Source organism: Lolium rigidum, chromosome 1, assembly GCF_022539505.1.
Source record: "Lolium rigidum isolate FL_2022 chromosome 1, APGP_CSIRO_Lrig_0.1, whole genome shotgun sequence".
Taxonomy (NCBI): domain Eukaryota; kingdom Viridiplantae; phylum Streptophyta; class Magnoliopsida; order Poales; family Poaceae; genus Lolium; species Lolium rigidum.
The window spans coordinates 196,263,150-196,281,025 of NC_061508.1; the positions used below are offsets into that span (position 1 = coordinate 196,263,150).

General features: G+C 45.3%; 1 protein-coding gene across 2 annotated transcripts; it reads right to left on the bottom strand.

Moving 5' to 3' along the window:
* Positions 1-3,280: 3,280 nt before the first annotated feature.
* Positions 3,281-7,667, bottom strand: LOC124687439. Of its 2 annotated transcripts, none has more exons than XM_047221233.1 (7): positions 7,322-7,667; positions 6,357-6,643; positions 5,732-6,061; positions 5,296-5,604; positions 4,283-5,215; positions 3,992-4,082; positions 3,281-3,900 (listed from the first exon to the last, which is right to left on the bottom strand). In XM_047221233.1, the coding sequence occupies exons 1-7, from the start codon at positions 7,488-7,490 to the stop codon at positions 3,689-3,691; spliced, it is 2,331 nt and encodes a 776-aa protein (XP_047077189.1). In that variant the 5' UTR covers positions 7,491-7,667; the 3' UTR covers positions 3,281-3,688. The 2 variants fall into 2 exon arrangements, with proteins under 2 accessions (XP_047077189.1, XP_047077182.1); XM_047221226.1 differs by having other exon boundaries at positions 5,296-5,607.
* Positions 7,668-17,876: the final 10,209 nt, after the last annotated feature.

A 17,876-nucleotide genomic window follows, 5' to 3' on the forward strand; every position in this document is an offset into this window, starting at 1 on the left:
GTGACGGAAGCAGCAACCGCAGGAGAACTGGCAGAGGAAGTGTCAGTGGATGGAACGCGAAGCCAGTCTAACTCACATAGCCCCGGAGACTCAAGGCTGCGAGGGCCAGCTCCAACCAGGTCATGTGTATGGCGGTCCTGAACAGCACAAGAATCGGCGTCAAGAATGACGCGACAACCAGAATCAGTAAGCTGACTAACAGAAAAAAGGTTCATCTTAAGACTAGGAACATGAGAAACGTTAGGAATAGAGAAAGAGGGAGTAGAGAGGGTGCCTCGACTGGAAACAGGAAGAGAGGTACCACCAGCCGTGATAACACGGACAGGAGAAATAAGAGAGCGAAGAGCAGAAAGAATAGAAGACACATAAGTCATATGAAAATAAGCTCCAGAATCCAGATACCACGGGGATGACGTACCTGACTGTGTAGAAGATGGCGGTCGCGCGGTGCCAGAAGAGCCAGGCACAAAACCAGCAGTACCCGTCGAGGAGGAGCCTGTAGCAGCAAGCAGACCATGAAGACCACGGATAATATCCTGATGAGACAGTGCAACTGCAGAAGATCCTGAAGAGCCAGCCTGCTTACGAGCATGATACTGCTGTCGTAAACTGGGATCCCTCCTCCAGCAGCTAGAGACGTCGTGGCTAGGCTTGCCACAGTAGGAGCAGGGAGGACGAGAAGGTGTTGTCATACCACGAGGCTGCTGAGGCTGACTCTGGCCCTGGACCGGAGGAGCAGAGAGTATCGGTGGTACTGGAGACCGCAGCGAAGCCGATGGCACGGGAGGACCACGAGCAGACGGCACAGGAGGACCACGAGCAGCAAGTACAGAGGGAACCTCAAGAAGACCAGCACCACGAAGACGAGTCTCCTCAGCACGAAGCTCAGACAGTACCTCGGAGAGCGGAACACGACCACGAGCAAGCAGTTGGGCACGGCGAGGCTCAAACTCCTTGCGGAGCCGCGACAAGAACTCAAATACGCGCTGAAACTCCAGATCCGCGCGCACAGTCAGACAGCAGGGACAGGTGGCACACATAGCTGTACGAAGAGAATCAAGCTGGCGTCAGATAGCAGCACTCTGAGTATAGAACTCATCAATAGTGGAATCACCCTGCTGAAGAGCATGCTCTTGGCGAACCATAGACAGGTAAAGAGCATCCCCAGACGGCTGATAGCGCTGATGAAGAAAAGCCCACAGAGCAGCAACAGTGGGAAGACCCATGAACTCAGCAGCATACTAAGGCAGAACACTGGAAGTGAAAACAGCAGCAGCACGAGCATCCCCATCTATCCACTGAGTGTAGTCAGTCAGATCAAGCCGGTACATCGCAACAGCAGTAGAATACTCCTGGACCTTCCGGTCATACTCAGCCAGAGCAGTGTCATCAGCACTCTAGGCTGCATCCTTGACCTCCTGAGTAGCATCGGGGGCAAGGGCAACAGGCGTCGGTGGAATAGGCGTCGTAGGAGCAGTGGAGCGCGACGGACAGAGGACCTCGCCAGAAAGCACACCCCAAAGACAAAGACCGCGCATGTGGACGCGCATGAAGGCAGCGCGCCATCAAAAATCATCGGGCAGCGAGGAATCGCAAGATAGCCCGACGATGAAGACATAGTTTTTTTTCAGAGACGAGATCTAGGTCGGGTCAACCGATCGAAATAGCAGCAGACGCGGACGGGAGACGGCCTGGCGGCCCGGTCTGGCGGCGGGAGAGGCTAGGCGGAGACGGCCGACGGGAGAGGCCTGGCGGCGAGGCGGTCTGGCGGCGGGGCGGCCTGGCGGCCTGGAGGCGAGGCGGCTGGCGGCGGGAGAGGCTGGGCACGGGCGTCCTGGCGGCGGAAGGGAGAGGCCGGCGGGGTGGCCTGGCGGTGGGCGGCGGCGGTGCGGCCGGGCGGGCGAGCCGGGGCGGAGACGGGGGCGGAGCGGCCGGCGGAGACGGCCGGAGACGGCAGGGGCGGCGAGGGAGAGGCAGCGGCCGGGCGCGGCGGCAGGAGGCCGGGGCGGGCGGCGGCGGCCGCTGCGAGGAGAGGAACTAATTTTGCTCTGATACCATATTAGGGTAATAGACTTGTCGTATCACCAATGGGCCAAAGGCCACAATATATAGTACATGTACAGGTGCAAATATGCAGGAAGCCCCCTAACATATGGGAGAAATACAATATGCAGATATATACATCTAACATATACATGAAGTTATTACCACACCTCTTGTTGCTCTTTTGCCAGCAGGTCCAAAAGCATGTTTGTGGGTGCAACCTATTCTTCAGCAGCAGGTGGCACCTTCTCTAGGAACTGCAGTTAAGGACACATCAAACATTACAGTGCCGATCATCTTCACAAATGTTGCATGATCGCTAGGGTGTGATGGTCAACCGTTATCGGCTGGATTAGGTCTCTTCCTTCAGTTGGTTGTGATAGACCCTGCTCACGTGTTTACATCTTTACAGTCACTCCAGCTGAATCTTTTGGCATGCCGCTTGCAGCGAAGGCAACAGAAACAGAAGTACTTTGACTCTAGAGCGGACAATTCAATGTTGGCACAGCGGCAGCCTCCCAGGATCTTATCAGGCAATTAGTCCATAGTTGGCTGATATTAGCAGTCCTTCAATGCAACCAGGATCTTTCACATATCAGGCCAAGCTTGCTCTTAAACTCCATGGTATATCTTTGTATTTCAGATGTCTAAACTCTCCTACTAAAGTTTATTATCTAAACAGGGATGTACCATGAGTGTCTAAACTCTCCTACTGAAGTTTGTCTAAACAGGGTTGTACCATGAGTGCAAGCGTGCATGCTAGTCTATGTAAAATGCTGCTAAATTAATAAATTTCCATGTTCCAGAAAAGATGAAATTACAGCGGTTGCTCCACACAAAAAAAGCCATGGTCTGCATCTTTTTCAAATCAAATCTGGTCTTATCACAAGCTCTATGGCATTTTGGGTTCGAGAATTCGCCCTGCTAGTTTTTGGTTGGGCGGTGGCCGGTGGGCAGTCCCCGAACGTTGTCTACCAGAGGGCATACGGCCTTTTTTGGTTGGTTCCACCTGTTCTCGGTTCAAAAACAGAACAGCTCTGAAAAGCACGCTGGCACCAGATAGAAAAATTGGAATGTACACAACAAGTGATATGAAGCTTCAACCGCAGCTGCTGATCATGACGATATTACATAACATTACAACACTTATTTTTGCCGGGATAACATTACAACACTTCACACATCAGTATGCATGTAATCAGTAACTTGTAATGAAGCGCACCGAAGTTTTACAAAATGGAAAAAAGGATATGTAAAAGATTTAATTAAGTTCAGATCTTGCTAAGTACATCATCAGAACAACAAGCAGAAAGGACGACGACAGCCCCAGGCATGACTACAACTGCTTAACAAACCTGGTGGCTAAATTCTGCAGTAACAGCAGAACAAAAACTAGCATGAACCTAAGTCACAGACATCTACAGAAATACTTACTACTTGCTTCCTCCCTTCTCATTTGCTACCTCACAACTTTTTTTTTGGATTTTCTACTGCCTCGGATCGCTGGAAGGGGAACAAACACTCGAGGGATCTTACAGCCGTCTAAACGCAGGCAGTAAGACACCTTATGTACAAGGGAACATGGCACAGCGATGCTGCTTGTGGGTGAAACGTGCCACGTTGAACTCACACCGGGAGAGCGCTACTATGCCCATCCGTACATCCCAACACTGACAAGGACAAGCAGAGCTACCGACAGAACTGGCCAGATAATGTGTGCTGGGAAGCCTCCCCTCTTCCTTGGTTCTCTCACATGTGACTGAAGACCACACTCCTGCTTCTTCTCCTTGTCCCCTTTCTCCAGTGTCTTGCGCTGCCTCAAAACAGAATTGGCGTCTGGAATAAGCATGGCACCATCTGCATGTCAATAACATGTAAGACAGGCTTAGCACAGCATTACTTAACAATAACAAAATTAAAGATGTATAATTGTCAATGTGCCAATTACCATGATCAGGCATATCCGTTTGTGCATCAGGCTGGCTGTCGCCAACAGAACCAAAATTGTCAAGAAAGTTCGTTTCCACATGCTCTTCAATCTGGCAGGCAAACATTAAAATATTGTTAGTATTCTTTTAGCAAAGTGCTTTCCCAAATTACAGTTCATTGTCAGAAGGCATTCATATTTGTTAAAACAGATTGAACGGGGCAAGAAACCAGGAGTACAACATGGAATACTATACTCATTATCACCAAAATACGGTTGTAGAATTAGTTATAGAATAAAGAAAGTTCTCACCTCAGCTTTAACCCCTTCATCACCTCCGTTTTCATCCATAATGCAACTTGACAAACCATCGACACTAGAACATGTTCCTGCGTTAAGGTTCGATTGTAGCCGCAGCCTTCGCACTGCAGCCCCCTGTTGAGTTAATGAACTATCTGTGTTTGAACTTGGAACAGTGTCTCGGCTCATAATATTAACCCCTGTTGACACATCATCATCGCCATCTGAAGGCACGCATGCACTTGGAGCAGAGCTTCGGTTCATCTTAGAAACCCCTGTGGATTCAGCTTCATCTCCGTCTGAAGGCACATTTGAACTTGGCGCACGGCGCCGGCTCATGATAGTAACCCCCGTGGATTCAGCATCATCTCCATCTGAAAGCACATTTGAACTAGGCGCACGGGGCCGCCTCATAATAGTAACCCCTGTTGACTCAGCATCATCTACATCTGCAGTTGACTCAACAGATCCACCCATATACTTTGAAGTAGCAATATCTGATTCTTCATGTTCATCTCTGGTCATGCTCTCTCGACTCTCAACATCGACAGCAGACAATGAATCACATAGCTTTAACCTCCTTGATGCAATGCCCTGTTGAGAAATTACATAGTTTGGTTGCATAGTAGACTGTAACTGCTGATGCATAGCATTATAACCAGGTTCAGTGCTCCATAAATAGTTCGGATGCATATTAGACTGTAACTGCTGATGCATGGCATTAAATCCAGGTTCATATACATCTCTTTTTCCACTATGATCTTCCATGGTATTGAACAAATCTTGCAAGGACTCATCACCGGAGTCCATGGAAAGTACATCTGGATTAGTGCTGTCATAAGGAAGCAATGTCGCATTCTCATATAATCCACTCAGCTGCGGATTTGTGTCATCAGGCACAAAATTTAAATTGTCTAACCAGTTTGAATCATCTAGGAAATCACCCTGCAGAGCAAACAAATATAAGAACGTGGACAATAATGATACTGTAACATATACAGTAGACAACAAAAAAAAAAATTTACCTGCAGAACCCAGTTGTTGTCAAACTCAGCAGGCATATTCCCAGTGTCTGAATCATACTGAACTTTAGATGTTGATGATGAATGCTCATCTGGATCAGCAATTGCTTCGTTCAAGAAATCTTCCACTGGATCACGGGGTTTCAGAGTGCCACAAAAATCAGCTGAAGGTCCTTGAAGGGAAAAATCATTCAAGAGAGCATCTACATCATGCTGTAACATGGGAGCAGGAAATGTTGCAAATTCATCTGAACCAACATTTATCTTCTGTGAATCAATTAACTGAGTCAAAGATCCAGCCGCAGCACCCGCCTGCTATTAGATAACATACATTATTGTCGGAAGTCAACACTTCAAGTTAACATCTTTGAAAGACTGTACAGCAAAAATGCAGCATACTAACAGATGTTAAACAAGTTTGTTACATGGTTCTGCTAACCTTAGGTCCTCCATCAACATGACCATGAGAAGGCGCACGAAAAACGTTTGCTTCATTTGTCGCCAGATTATCGTTCCTGTCTGCAAGCCACCTTGTAATCGGCGCAGCTGGAGTTTCAATTGTACCCGGCAAGTCAATTGGACATCCAGATAGACCAGATTCAGGAGACTCCTTATTTAACGGTGTGAGTGCTTCCTCGTTTGCCTCCATATGGTCAGGAGTGGAACGAGATGGAGTGGGGGAGTAGCCACTTTTATCCATTTCCTCCGGCGTAGAGCGCTCAGTTTTCTCCAACGTCTTTTGGAACAGGCGATACAGAACATAACCACCCTGAAAGTGCACATATCACAGAAGAAGCATCAGACAATGAAATAGGAGCAACTATTTCATTGACATTTACCAACAAAATGTTCATTTCTTGTAGTCCAACATTTGCAGAATATAGAAAAAATTAATCATCCTGTCTAAATTGATTATCTGATCACATTCTTTTACTAGCTAAAATCAAACTGGTAGGTTTGAGAACACTATCATCTATGAGCTTTTTATATCCAACAACTCAGAACCAAAACTGTGAGCAGAAAATAACAACACCGCCACAAAAAACTGAGGAAGAAACCCATACCTGCTCGCCAGATTCAAACTCCGGCTCGGTGGTGCGGTACTCGTGCATAATCCAGCCAGTGCGCTCGCCTTTGGGGGCTCGTCCCCGGTGGAACACGAGGGTCTTCTTCATGCCAATCATGTGCTGCTTCTTCTTCTCGCCCTTGGACTTGATGATCCTGTCCTTCCCGGTGGCCTTCCAGTAGCCAGCCTCAGTCGCCCTGTTGGACCTGCTTCCATTGGGGTACTTGCGGTCCTTGGGTGCAAAGAAGAACCACTCAAGATCCTCGGAGCGGATCAACGCTTTATCTGCAAGCACCACGATACCGTGGTCAGAATAAATGGAATCTCCTTTCACGAGATTTGACATGTTTAGATTATTGCTAAAAAAATAGCACCACGCCCAACAATTTCAGCTGCATCGTACTAGCAAATAGCATCTCGGAAAGCGGGTATATTACGGAAATGCTTAGCAGACATCGAGGGAATCGCCCCAAAGTATTAGTATACCCCGTAGAACTTTTCGCAGAATTCGCAGCCCCGAAACAGCACTATGCGAACCGCGAGTAGCTAGTGAGCTGCCCGAAACTAACACGAACTTCGATCCTATGAATCCCCCACAGGAACTTGCCAAAAATAAATTCCGAACGGGAACCCCAAGCAGCAAAGCTACTGTTGCAGCAGCAGCAGCGGGGACGGATGGAGAATCACGAGAACAGACTGGACAGCAGAACCGCAACGCGCCCGGAAAGAGGATTCAGAATGGGGACAAAATGCATCTCAGAGCCCGCAAACTAGGCACGAACCGCAGCGATCGGAATCAAAACCCGCGAGACAAACACCCACCAATTAGCTATGAGCCCCCGAACCCCACCGCAACAACCACATACGACTCGACCAGCTAATCTCCCAAAAAACAAAATAATCGCCGAACAGAACAACCGTAAAAGAAGCGATTGATCGCGCACGCGGCGGCGGCGGGAGTACCTGGGAGGTCCCACGGCTCGCACTTGCAGACGTCGATCTCGGGGATGACCTCGACCTCGGCCTTGATCTGCCCCGTGATCTTCCCCTTGAGGTAGTGCCTGACGAGCTCCTCGTCGGTGGGGTGGAACCGGAACCCGAGCGGCAGCTTCTTGAGCTCCATGACCGTCATCGTCCCCCGCTCTCCCAAGCTCTCATCCACCGATTGCAGCACCCAATCCGCCCGGAGATTCGTAGCGCGGGGGATATACTTAGCAGCGAAGGAAGCGGGGGGAGGGGATTTGGCTAGGGTTTGGTCGGATTTGGGGATTTTGAGGGGGGAGCGGGGAGGAGACGTATGGGGGAAGAAAGCGAGTGGGCTTCCTTTACCGCGTCCCGGAAGTTCCTGTGTATATACCCCGTGTCCGACGTTGCCCCCGCGTGGACTAACAATTACGGTTGTGCCACTGCTCGGATGCCACTCGGGTCACGCTCTATCAGCACGTAGGATTTTCCCGTTCCAATTAACTTTGGAAATATTATTACTGTCTCCTATTCAGATTCATAATAACTGTCCATGTTTATTACAGCCTCCTCTTAAATACAAGGTCACTTTATTATTTTAGACTGCTTATAGTGAGAATAACATAAGACTAGTTACGAGACGTAGTAATTGTTAGCTAGTTATTTTAGACTGCTTATAGTGGTGAGTAATATAGAGTAGTAACGAAACGTTACGAGACCAAGACGATTGGATCTTGGCCTCGTGGCTCCTGCCGGCGCCGCCGCTGATCGCCTCATCTTTGTGGCCTTTGGGCCATGGAGGCGCGGTGGATCTCGGCCCTCGTCGGTGGGAGGGCTCCGCTCCCTATTTTGAGAGTTTCGTTCTTCGTTTTTAGGGTCAAGGTTTGTAGGGGCGGTGTACAGGTGGTGGTGGCGGCGTCTCGTGCAATAAGGTCTTCCCGGCTTCAACCCCATCTCGACGGCAACATCGAGAGGATTGTGGGAGTGGTGTGGTCTTCAAGGATTTCGTCTGGCTGTGGGGATCTTCGGATCGTCAAGGAGCTTCATCGGCAGTTCTTCCTTCTTCTTCGTCTCAGGGATGGATATGGTCTTTTTGACCAGTTCGGTGACTTTCCGTCCGCAACCAACAACGTCAGGCCGACTCAGGGAGGAGCGGCAGCGGCGGCGAGCCATCGACACGGTCTGGAGGTTGAAGATGAAGGGCTTCTCAAGAATCTCGTTGTAATTTTCGTTTTTCTTGGGATGTTTTGTATTGTTCGTTGTTTCGAAGTTTTACCAAAAAAGGACCACTTGCCCCACTGAATTGCCAGAAAAGACCACTTGTGAACGGAATTGCAAAAAAAGACCACCCTATATGTGGCGGCAGGACCCCCAGACGACACGTGGCGACATGCCGCCGTGTGCCGTGGCGGCAGGACCTGCCGCCGGCATGGGTGGCGGCACGTTACGCCTGCGCGGGAAACGGCACGGTGGTGGGACATGCCGCCACACCGTGTGGAGGCATGCTGACGTGGCGGCCGCGGTGGTGAGCCATGCCACCACACCGTGTGGAGGCAGGCTAACGTGGCGGAGCACCTCGCGAGGCCGGCGCGGAAAACGGCGTGGTGGTGGGCCATGCCGCCACACCATGTGGAGGCACGCTGACGTGGCGGAGCTTGCGCCGTCTACTGCAACCTGCCGTCTGTGGCTCTGGCGGCACCCTCCTGCCGCCTCCGTCCGTGGCGGCACGTGCCACGTGTCGGCTGGCCGGCGTGCCGCCACGCTGCAGGTGGTCTTTTTTGTCAATTATTTTTAGAGGTGGTCCTTTCTGGCAATTCAGTGGAGCAAGTGGTCCTTTTTAGCAAAACTTCCGTTGTTTCTTTTAATGGCATGTTACTACACTATGTTACTACCTCCACAGTGGATAGTTATTTATATGTGGTATCATGCATGCTATATTTATTAGATTATAGACTCATCCTGTATTGAGAAGTGTGATGTTATGGTAACATAGCTAGTTACTGATGCGTGTAGCTGACACGTCCGTTGGGAACCCCAAGAGGAAGGTGTGATGCGCACAGCGGCAAGTTTCCCTCAGTTAGAAACCAAGGTTTAATCGAACCAGTAGGAGTCAAGAAGCACGTTGAAGGTTGATGGCGGCGGGATGTAGTGCGGCGCAACACCGGAGATTCCGGCGCCAACGTGGAACCTGCACAACACAACCAAAGTACTTTGCCCCAACGAAACGAGTGAGGTTGTCAATCTCACCGGCTTGCTGTAACAAAGGATTAACCGTATTGTGTGGAAGATGATTGTTTGCAAGAAAACGAGTAAAGAACAAGTATTGCGAGCAGATTTGTATTTTAGTATAAAAGAATGGACCGGGGTCCACAGTTCACTAGAGGTGTCTCTCCCATAAGATAAAAGCATGTTGGGTGAACAAATTACTGTCGGGCAATTAACAAATAGAGAGGGCATAACAATGCACATACATGTCATGATAAATATAGTGAGATTTAATTGGGCATTACGACAAAGTACATAGACCGCCATCCAGCTGCATCTATGCCTAAAAAGTCCACCTTCAGGTTATCATCCGAACCCCTTCCAATATTAAGTTGCTAACAACAGACAATTGCATTAAGTATTGCGCGTAATGTAATCAATAACTACATCCTCGGACATAGCATCAATGTTTTATCCCTAGTGGCAACAGCACATCCATAACCTTAGGGGTTTCTGTCACTCCCGAGTTCACGGAGACATGAACCCACTATCGAGCATAAATACTCCCTCTTGGAGTTACTAGCATCAACTTGGCCAGAGCCTCTACTAATAACGGAGAGCATGCAAGATCATAAACAACACATAGGTAATAACTTGATAATTAACATAACATGGTATTCTCTATCCATCGGATCCCGACAAAAACAACATATAGCATTACAGATAGATGATCTTGATCATGTTAGGCAGCTCACAAGATCCAACAATGAAGCACAATGAGGAGAAGACAACCATCTAGCTACTGCTATGGACCCATAGTCCGGGGGTGAACTACTCACTCATCACTCCGGAGGCGACCATGGCGGTGAAGAGTCCTCCAGGAGATGAATCCACTCTCCGGCAGGGTGCGGAGGAGATCTCCGAATCCCCCGAGATGGGATTGGCGGCGGCGGCGTCTCGGTAAGGTTTTCCGTATCGTGGCTCTCGGTGCTGGGGGTTTCGCGACGGAGGCTTTAAGTAGGCGGAAGGGCAACGTGGGGGCCACACGAGGGCCCCACACCCTAGGTCGGCGCGGCCGGGGCACGGGCCGCGCCGCCCTAGTGTGGCGGCGCCTCGTGGCCCCACTTCGACTCCTCTTCGGTCTTACGGAAGCTTCGTGGCAAAATAGGACCACGGGCGTTGATTTCGTCCAATTCGAGAATATTTCGTTACTAGGATTTACTGAAACCAAAAACAGCGAAAATAACAAGCGGCTCTTCGGCATCTTGTTAATAGGTTAGTTCCGAGAAAATGCACGAATATGACATAAAGTGTGCATAAAACATGTAGATATCATCAATAATGTGGCATGGAACATAAGAAATTATCGATACGTCGGAGACGTATCAGCATCCCCAAGCTTAGTTACGCTCGTCCCGAGCGAGTAAAACGATAACAAAGATAATTTCTGAAGTGACATGCCATCATAACCTTGATCATACTATTTGTAAACATATGTAATGAATGCAGCGATCAAAACAATGGTAATGATATGAGTAAACAAGTGAATCATAAAGCAAAGACTTTTCATGAATAGTACTTCAAGACAAGCATCAATAAGTCTTGCATAAGAGTTAACTCATAAAGCAATAAATCAAAGTAAAGGTATTGAAGCAACACAAAGGAAGATTAAGTTTCAGCGGTTGCTTTCAACTTGTAACATGTATATCTCATGGATAATTGTCAACATAGAGTAATATAACAAGTGCAATATGCAAGTATGTAGGAATCAATGCATGGTTCACACAAGTGTTTGCTTCTTGAGGTGGAGAGAGATAGGTGAAGCTGACTCAACATAAAAGTAAAAAGAATGGTCCTTCAAAGAGGAAAGCATCGATTGCTATATTTGTGCTAGAGCTTTTATTTTGAAAACATGAAACAATTTTGTCAACGGTAGTAATAAAGCATATGAGTTATGTAAATTATATCTTACAAGTTGCAAGCCTCATGCATAGTATACTAATAGTGCCCGCACCTTGTCCTAATTAGCTTGGACTACCGGATCATCGCAATACACATGTTTTAACCAAGTGTCACAATGGGGTACCTCCATGCCGCTCTGTACAAAGGTCTAAGGAGAAAGCTCGCATTTTGGATTTCTCGCTTTTGATTATTCTCAACTTAGACATCCATACCGGGACAACATGGACAACAGATAATGGACTCCTCTTTAATGCATAAGCATGTGGCAACAATTATTATTCTCATATGAGATTGAGGATATATGTCCAAAACTGAAACTTCCACCATGAATCATGGCTTTAGTTAGCGGCCCAATGTTCTTCTCTAACAATATGCATGCTCCAACCATTAAGGTGGTAGATCTCTCTTACTTCGGACAAGACGGACATGCATAGCAACTCACATGATATTCAACAAAGAATAGTTGATGGCATCCCCGAAACATGGTTATCGCACAACAAGCAACTTAATAAGAGATAAAGTGCATAAGTACATATTCAATACCACAATAGTTTTTAAGCTATTTGTCCCATGAGCTATATATTGCAAAGGTGAATGATGGAATTTTAAAGGTAGCACTCAAGCAATTTACTTTGGAATGGCGGATAAATACCATGTAGTAGGTAGGTATGGTGGACACAAATGGCATAGTGGTTGGCTCAAGTATTTTGGATGCATGAGAAGTATTCCCTCTCGATACAAGGTTTAGGCTAGCAAGGTTATTTGAAACAAACACAAGGATGAACGGTGCAGCAAAACTCACATAAAAGACATATTGTAAACATTATAAGACTCTACACCGTCTTCCTTGTTGTTCAAAACTCAATACTAGATATTATCTAGACTCTAGAGAAACCAAATATGCAAACCAAATTAGCAAGCTCTATGTGTTTCTTCATTAATGGGTGCAAAGTATATGATGCAAGAGCTTAAACATGAGCACAACAATTGCCAAGTATCAAATTATCCAAGACATTTTAGAATTACTACATGTAGCATTTTCCAATTCCAACCATATAACAATTTAACGAAGAAGAAACTTCGCCATGAATACTATGAGTAAAGCCTAAGGACATACTTGTCCATATGCTACAGACGGAGCGTGTCTCTCTCCCATACAGTGAATGCTAGGATCCATTTTATTCAAACAAAACAAAAACAAAAACAAACCGACGCTCCAAGCAAAGTGCACAAGATGTGACGGAATAAAAATATAGTTTCAGGGGAGGAACCTGATAATGTTGTCGATGAAGAAGGGGATGCCTTGGGCATCCCCAAGCTTAGACGGTTGAGTCTTCTTAGATAATGCAGGGGTGAACCACCGGGGCATCCCCAAGCTTAGAGCTTTCACTCTCCTTGATCATATTGTATCATACTCCTCTCTTGATCCTTGAAAACTTCCTCCACACCAAACTCAAAACAACTCATTAGAGGGTTAGTGGACAATAAAAATTAACATGTTCAGAGGTGACACAATCATTCTTAACACTTCTGGACATTGCATAAAGCTACTGGACATTAATGGATCAAAGAAATTCATCCAACATAGCAAAAGAGGCAATGCGAAATAAAAGGCAGAATCTGTCAAAACAGAACAGTCCATAAAGATGGATTTAATTGAGGCACCAGACTTGCTCAAATGAAAATGCCCAAATTGAATGAAAGTTGCGTACATATCTGAGGATCACTCACGTAAATTGGCTTAGTTTTCTGAGTTACCTACAGAGAATTAGACCCAGATTCGTGACAACAAAGAAATCTGTTTCTGCGCAGTAATCCAAATCTAGTATTTACTTTACTATCAAAGACTTCACTTGGCACAACAAAACACAAAACTAAGATAAGGAGAGGTTGCTACAGTAGTAAACAACTTCCAAGACACAAATATAAAATAAAATACTGTAGCAAAATAACACATGGGTTATCTCCCAAGATGTTCTTTCTTTATAGCCATTAAGATGGGCTCAAGCAATTTTAATGATGCACTCGCAAGAAATAGTATTTGAAGCAAAAGAGAGCATCAGGAGGCAAATTCAAAACACATTTAAGTCTAAAATGCTTCCTATGCATAGGAATCTTGTAAATAAACAAGTTCATGAAGAGCAAAGTAACAAGCATAGGAAGGTAAAACAAGTGTAGCTTCAAAAATTTCAGCACATAGAGAGGTGTTTTAGTAACATGAAAATTTCTACAACCATATTTTCCTCTCTCATAATAATTTTCAGTAGCATCATGAGCAAACTTAACAATGTAACTATCACATAAAGCATTCTTATCATGAGTCTCATGCATAAAATTATTACTCTCCACGTAAGCATAATCAATTTTATTAGTTGTAGTGGGAGCAAATTCAACAAAGTGGCTATCATCATATATAGGAGGCATATTGTAATCATAAAATAAAATTTTCTCCTCAATGCTTGGGGGACTAAAAAGATCATCCTCATCAGAGCCAGCTTCCCCAAGCTTAGAATTTTCCATAGCATTAGCAACAATGGTGTTCAAAGCATCCATAGTAATAACATTCCCATTAGCATGCATATAAAGTTCCATGGGTTTTTTAATTCTCTCTTCAAACACATCATGTCCTAATTCAAGATAAAGTTCATAAATATCTCTCATATTTTTGTTGTTTTCCATTATGCTTAACTAGTGAAATAAAAACATGCATGATATTAAGTAAAGTAAAACAAGTAACTAATTTTTTTGTGTTTTTGATATAGTGCAGCAAACAAAGTAGTAAATAAAATAAATCAAGACAAAAACAAAGTAAAGAGATTGGGAAGTGGAGACTCCCCTTGCAGCGTGTCTTGATCTCCCCGGCAACGGCGCCAGTAAATTTGCTTGATGCGTGTAGCCGACACGTCCGTTGGGAACCCCAAGAGGAAGGTGTGATGCGCACAGCAGCAAGTTTCCCTCGCTTAGAAACCAAGGTTTAATCGAACCAGTAGGAGTCAAGAAGCACGTTGAAGGTTGATGGCGGCGGGATGTTGTGCGGCGCAACACCGGAGATTCCGGCGCCAACGTGGAACCCGCACAACACAACCAAAGTACTTTGCTCCCAACGAAACAGATGAGGTTGTCAATCTCACCGGCTTGCTGTAACAAAGGATTAACCGTATTGTGTGGAAGATGATTGTTTGCAAGAAAACAAGAAAGAACAAGTATTGCAAGCAGATTTGTATTTCGAGTATAAAAGAATGGACCGGGGTCCATAGTTCACTAGAGGTGTCTCTCCCATAAGATAAAAGCATGTTGGGTGAACAAATTACAGTCGGGCAATTGACAAATAGAGAGGGCATAACAATGCACATACATGTCATGATAAATATAGTGAGATTTAATTGGGCATTACGACAAAGTACATAGACCGCCATCCAGCTGCATCTATGCCTAAAAAGTCCACCTTCAGGTTATCATCCGAACCCATTCCAGTATTAAGTTGCTAACAACAGACAATTGCATTAAGTATTGCGCGTAATGTAATCAATAACTACATCCTCGGACATAGCATCAATGTTTTATCCCTAGTGGCAACAAGCACATCCATAACCTTAGGGGTTTCGTCACTCCCCGCATTCACTGGAGACATGAACCCACTATCGAGCATAAATACTCCCTCTTGGAGTTACTAGCATCAACTTGGCCGAGCCTCTACTAATAACGGAGAGCATGCAAGATCATAAACAACACATAGGTAATAACTTGATAATTAACATAACATGGTATTCTCTATCCATCGGATCCCGACAAACACAACATATAGCATTACAGATAGATGATCTTGATCATGTTAGGCAGCTCACAAGATCCAACAATGAAGCACAATGAGGAGAAGACAACCATCTAGCTACCGCTATGGACCCATAGTCCAGGGGTGAACTACTCACTCATCACTCCGGAGGCGACCATGGCGGTGAAGAGTCCTCCGGGAGATGAATCCCCTCTCCGGCAGGGTGCCGGAGGAGATCTCCGTAATCCCCCGAGATGGGATTGGCGGCGGCGGCGTCTCGGTAAGGTTTTCCGTATCGTGGCTCTCGCATCGGGGGTTTCGCGACGGAGGCTTTAAGTAGGCGGAAGGGCAACGTGGGGGGCCACACGAGGTCCCCACACCCTAGGTCGGCGCGGCCAGGGCCTGGGCCGCGCCGCCCTAGTGTGGCGGCGCCTCGTGGCCCCACTTCGACTCCTCTTCGGTCTTCTGGAAGCTTCGTGGCAAAATAGGACCCTTGGCGTTGATTTCGTCCAATTCGAGAATATTTCGTTACTAGGATTTCGAAACCAAAAACAGCGAGAACAACAGAATCGGCTCTTCGGCATCTTGTTAATAGGTTAGTTCCAGAAAATGCACGAATATGACATAAAGTGTGCATAAAACATGTAGATATCATCAATAATGTGGCATGGAACATAAGAAATTATCGATACGTCGGAGACGTATCAGTTACCACCTCACTTTTTTATTATTATCATGTCATGTCACCAAAATGCTTTGGGGTGTGTAAGAGCAACTCCAATAGTATATCCGGTTGTTGGCTATAAGGAAGATGCGGTGTCATCTATAGCCAACTTGTAGCCAATAAGTACAATAGTTGGCTATATGAATGTACTACTTTCTCAATGTATGGTCCACCTTTCATTGAGACAACTTGCCTAGGAGCACGTGCTAGAGCTAGCTTTTGCATAAGAGCCCATTTAGAGCAAGTATAATAAGTCCTAGTCAGCTGGCTATAAGGGTTAAAATAATATATCTATGCTTAGTTGGAGGAGAGAGAAGAGGAGTGTGCTCTCATGCAAGAGCCAGCTCTAGCACGTGCTACTAGACATTTTGTGAAAGTGAAATGTGGGTCATCCATTGATAAAGTAGTACATGATTATAGCTCACTATTATACATGTTGGCTCTATGTTAGCTACAAATGACATGGCACATGGCTTATAGCCAGCAACTGTCTATACTATTAAACTTACTCTTGCATTCTCTTTCCTCTTCTCTCTCCTCCAACTAGATACAATTATATTATTTTAATCCTTGTAGCCAGCTGATTAGGACTTATTGTACCTCCTCTAATGATACAAAATATATTACTCCCACTATGAATAGTCTAAGTAGTAACACCACACACTTCAAAGCATTTTGCTAACATGGCATTGACAATAAATGAAGAAAGAAGTGAGGTGATAACTAGCCATGTTACAATAATATCATCTTTTTAAGACAGGGTGAGTCTACAATCTAATAAATATAACATGCATGATACCACATACTACCTTCGTTTTAAGGAATAAGGCGCATACGTATTTGAAGACAAACTTTAACTATAAAAATTGAGAACAAAATCTTGATTATATTATATGTAATTAGTATCGCCATATTCGTATTGAAAAATATATATTTTAATGTTATTAATTTCATACAAACAATTTTTTATCTATTTGAAGTAATTATTGGTTAAACAAAAAACACGTAAAACGAGGACGCCTTATTCCATGAAACGGAGGTATTATATCTAACTACCCACTATGAAGGTAGTAATATAGAGTAGTAATATGATCCCCACTATGACTAGTCTTAGGGGAGTATAACTTATATTTGATTGAGACTAGTCACAATGGGAAGTATCATAGACTAATATCATACATATGATACTAGTTTATAATACAACACCTACAATGCATAGTTTTATGAATTAGTATCATAATTTCAACATATTTAATGTTTTGTACAATCTCAATGCAAATATGTGAACATGATGTTTTTGCCACTAATTTTTTTAGTTTTACGTGCTATGATACAATATCCACCTATGATAATACTGCCTCCATCACAGTTTACACGGCGCGCTTGAGGATTCTCTGGGACCTAGGCATACAGTGATTGGCTGTAATTTCGTTTCAGCTGGACGCAGAAGTCGCATCGTTTGTTAGGCCCATTGATCACATAACGTTTAATTGCATGTAATCAACCGTTTTGGGAGCCGTTTCCGGTCATGCATTGGAGGAGCAATTGTGTTCACACTTGCATGCATATTTTACCCAAATTTACACAGACGAAAGGAAAAGGAAGGAGGTGAGATTGTGGGCCAAGACGTCCTATTAAAAATCGCTAATCAATGCTATTGCGCCGTGCTATACTGAAAATGCATGAAAATTGAAGTACGCCCTGTAAACTAGTATCACACCTCTCCTCATTAATTGACGTGCCACATAATTTTTTTGCCTGCATGGCATGCATGATACTACATATGATACTCCCACTGTGGCTAGTCTGACTAAATCATTGTCAAATTGTGACACAAAAAACGATGTAGCCTTGTATTCATATAAGGCTAGTCATAGTGGGGAGTAACTTAG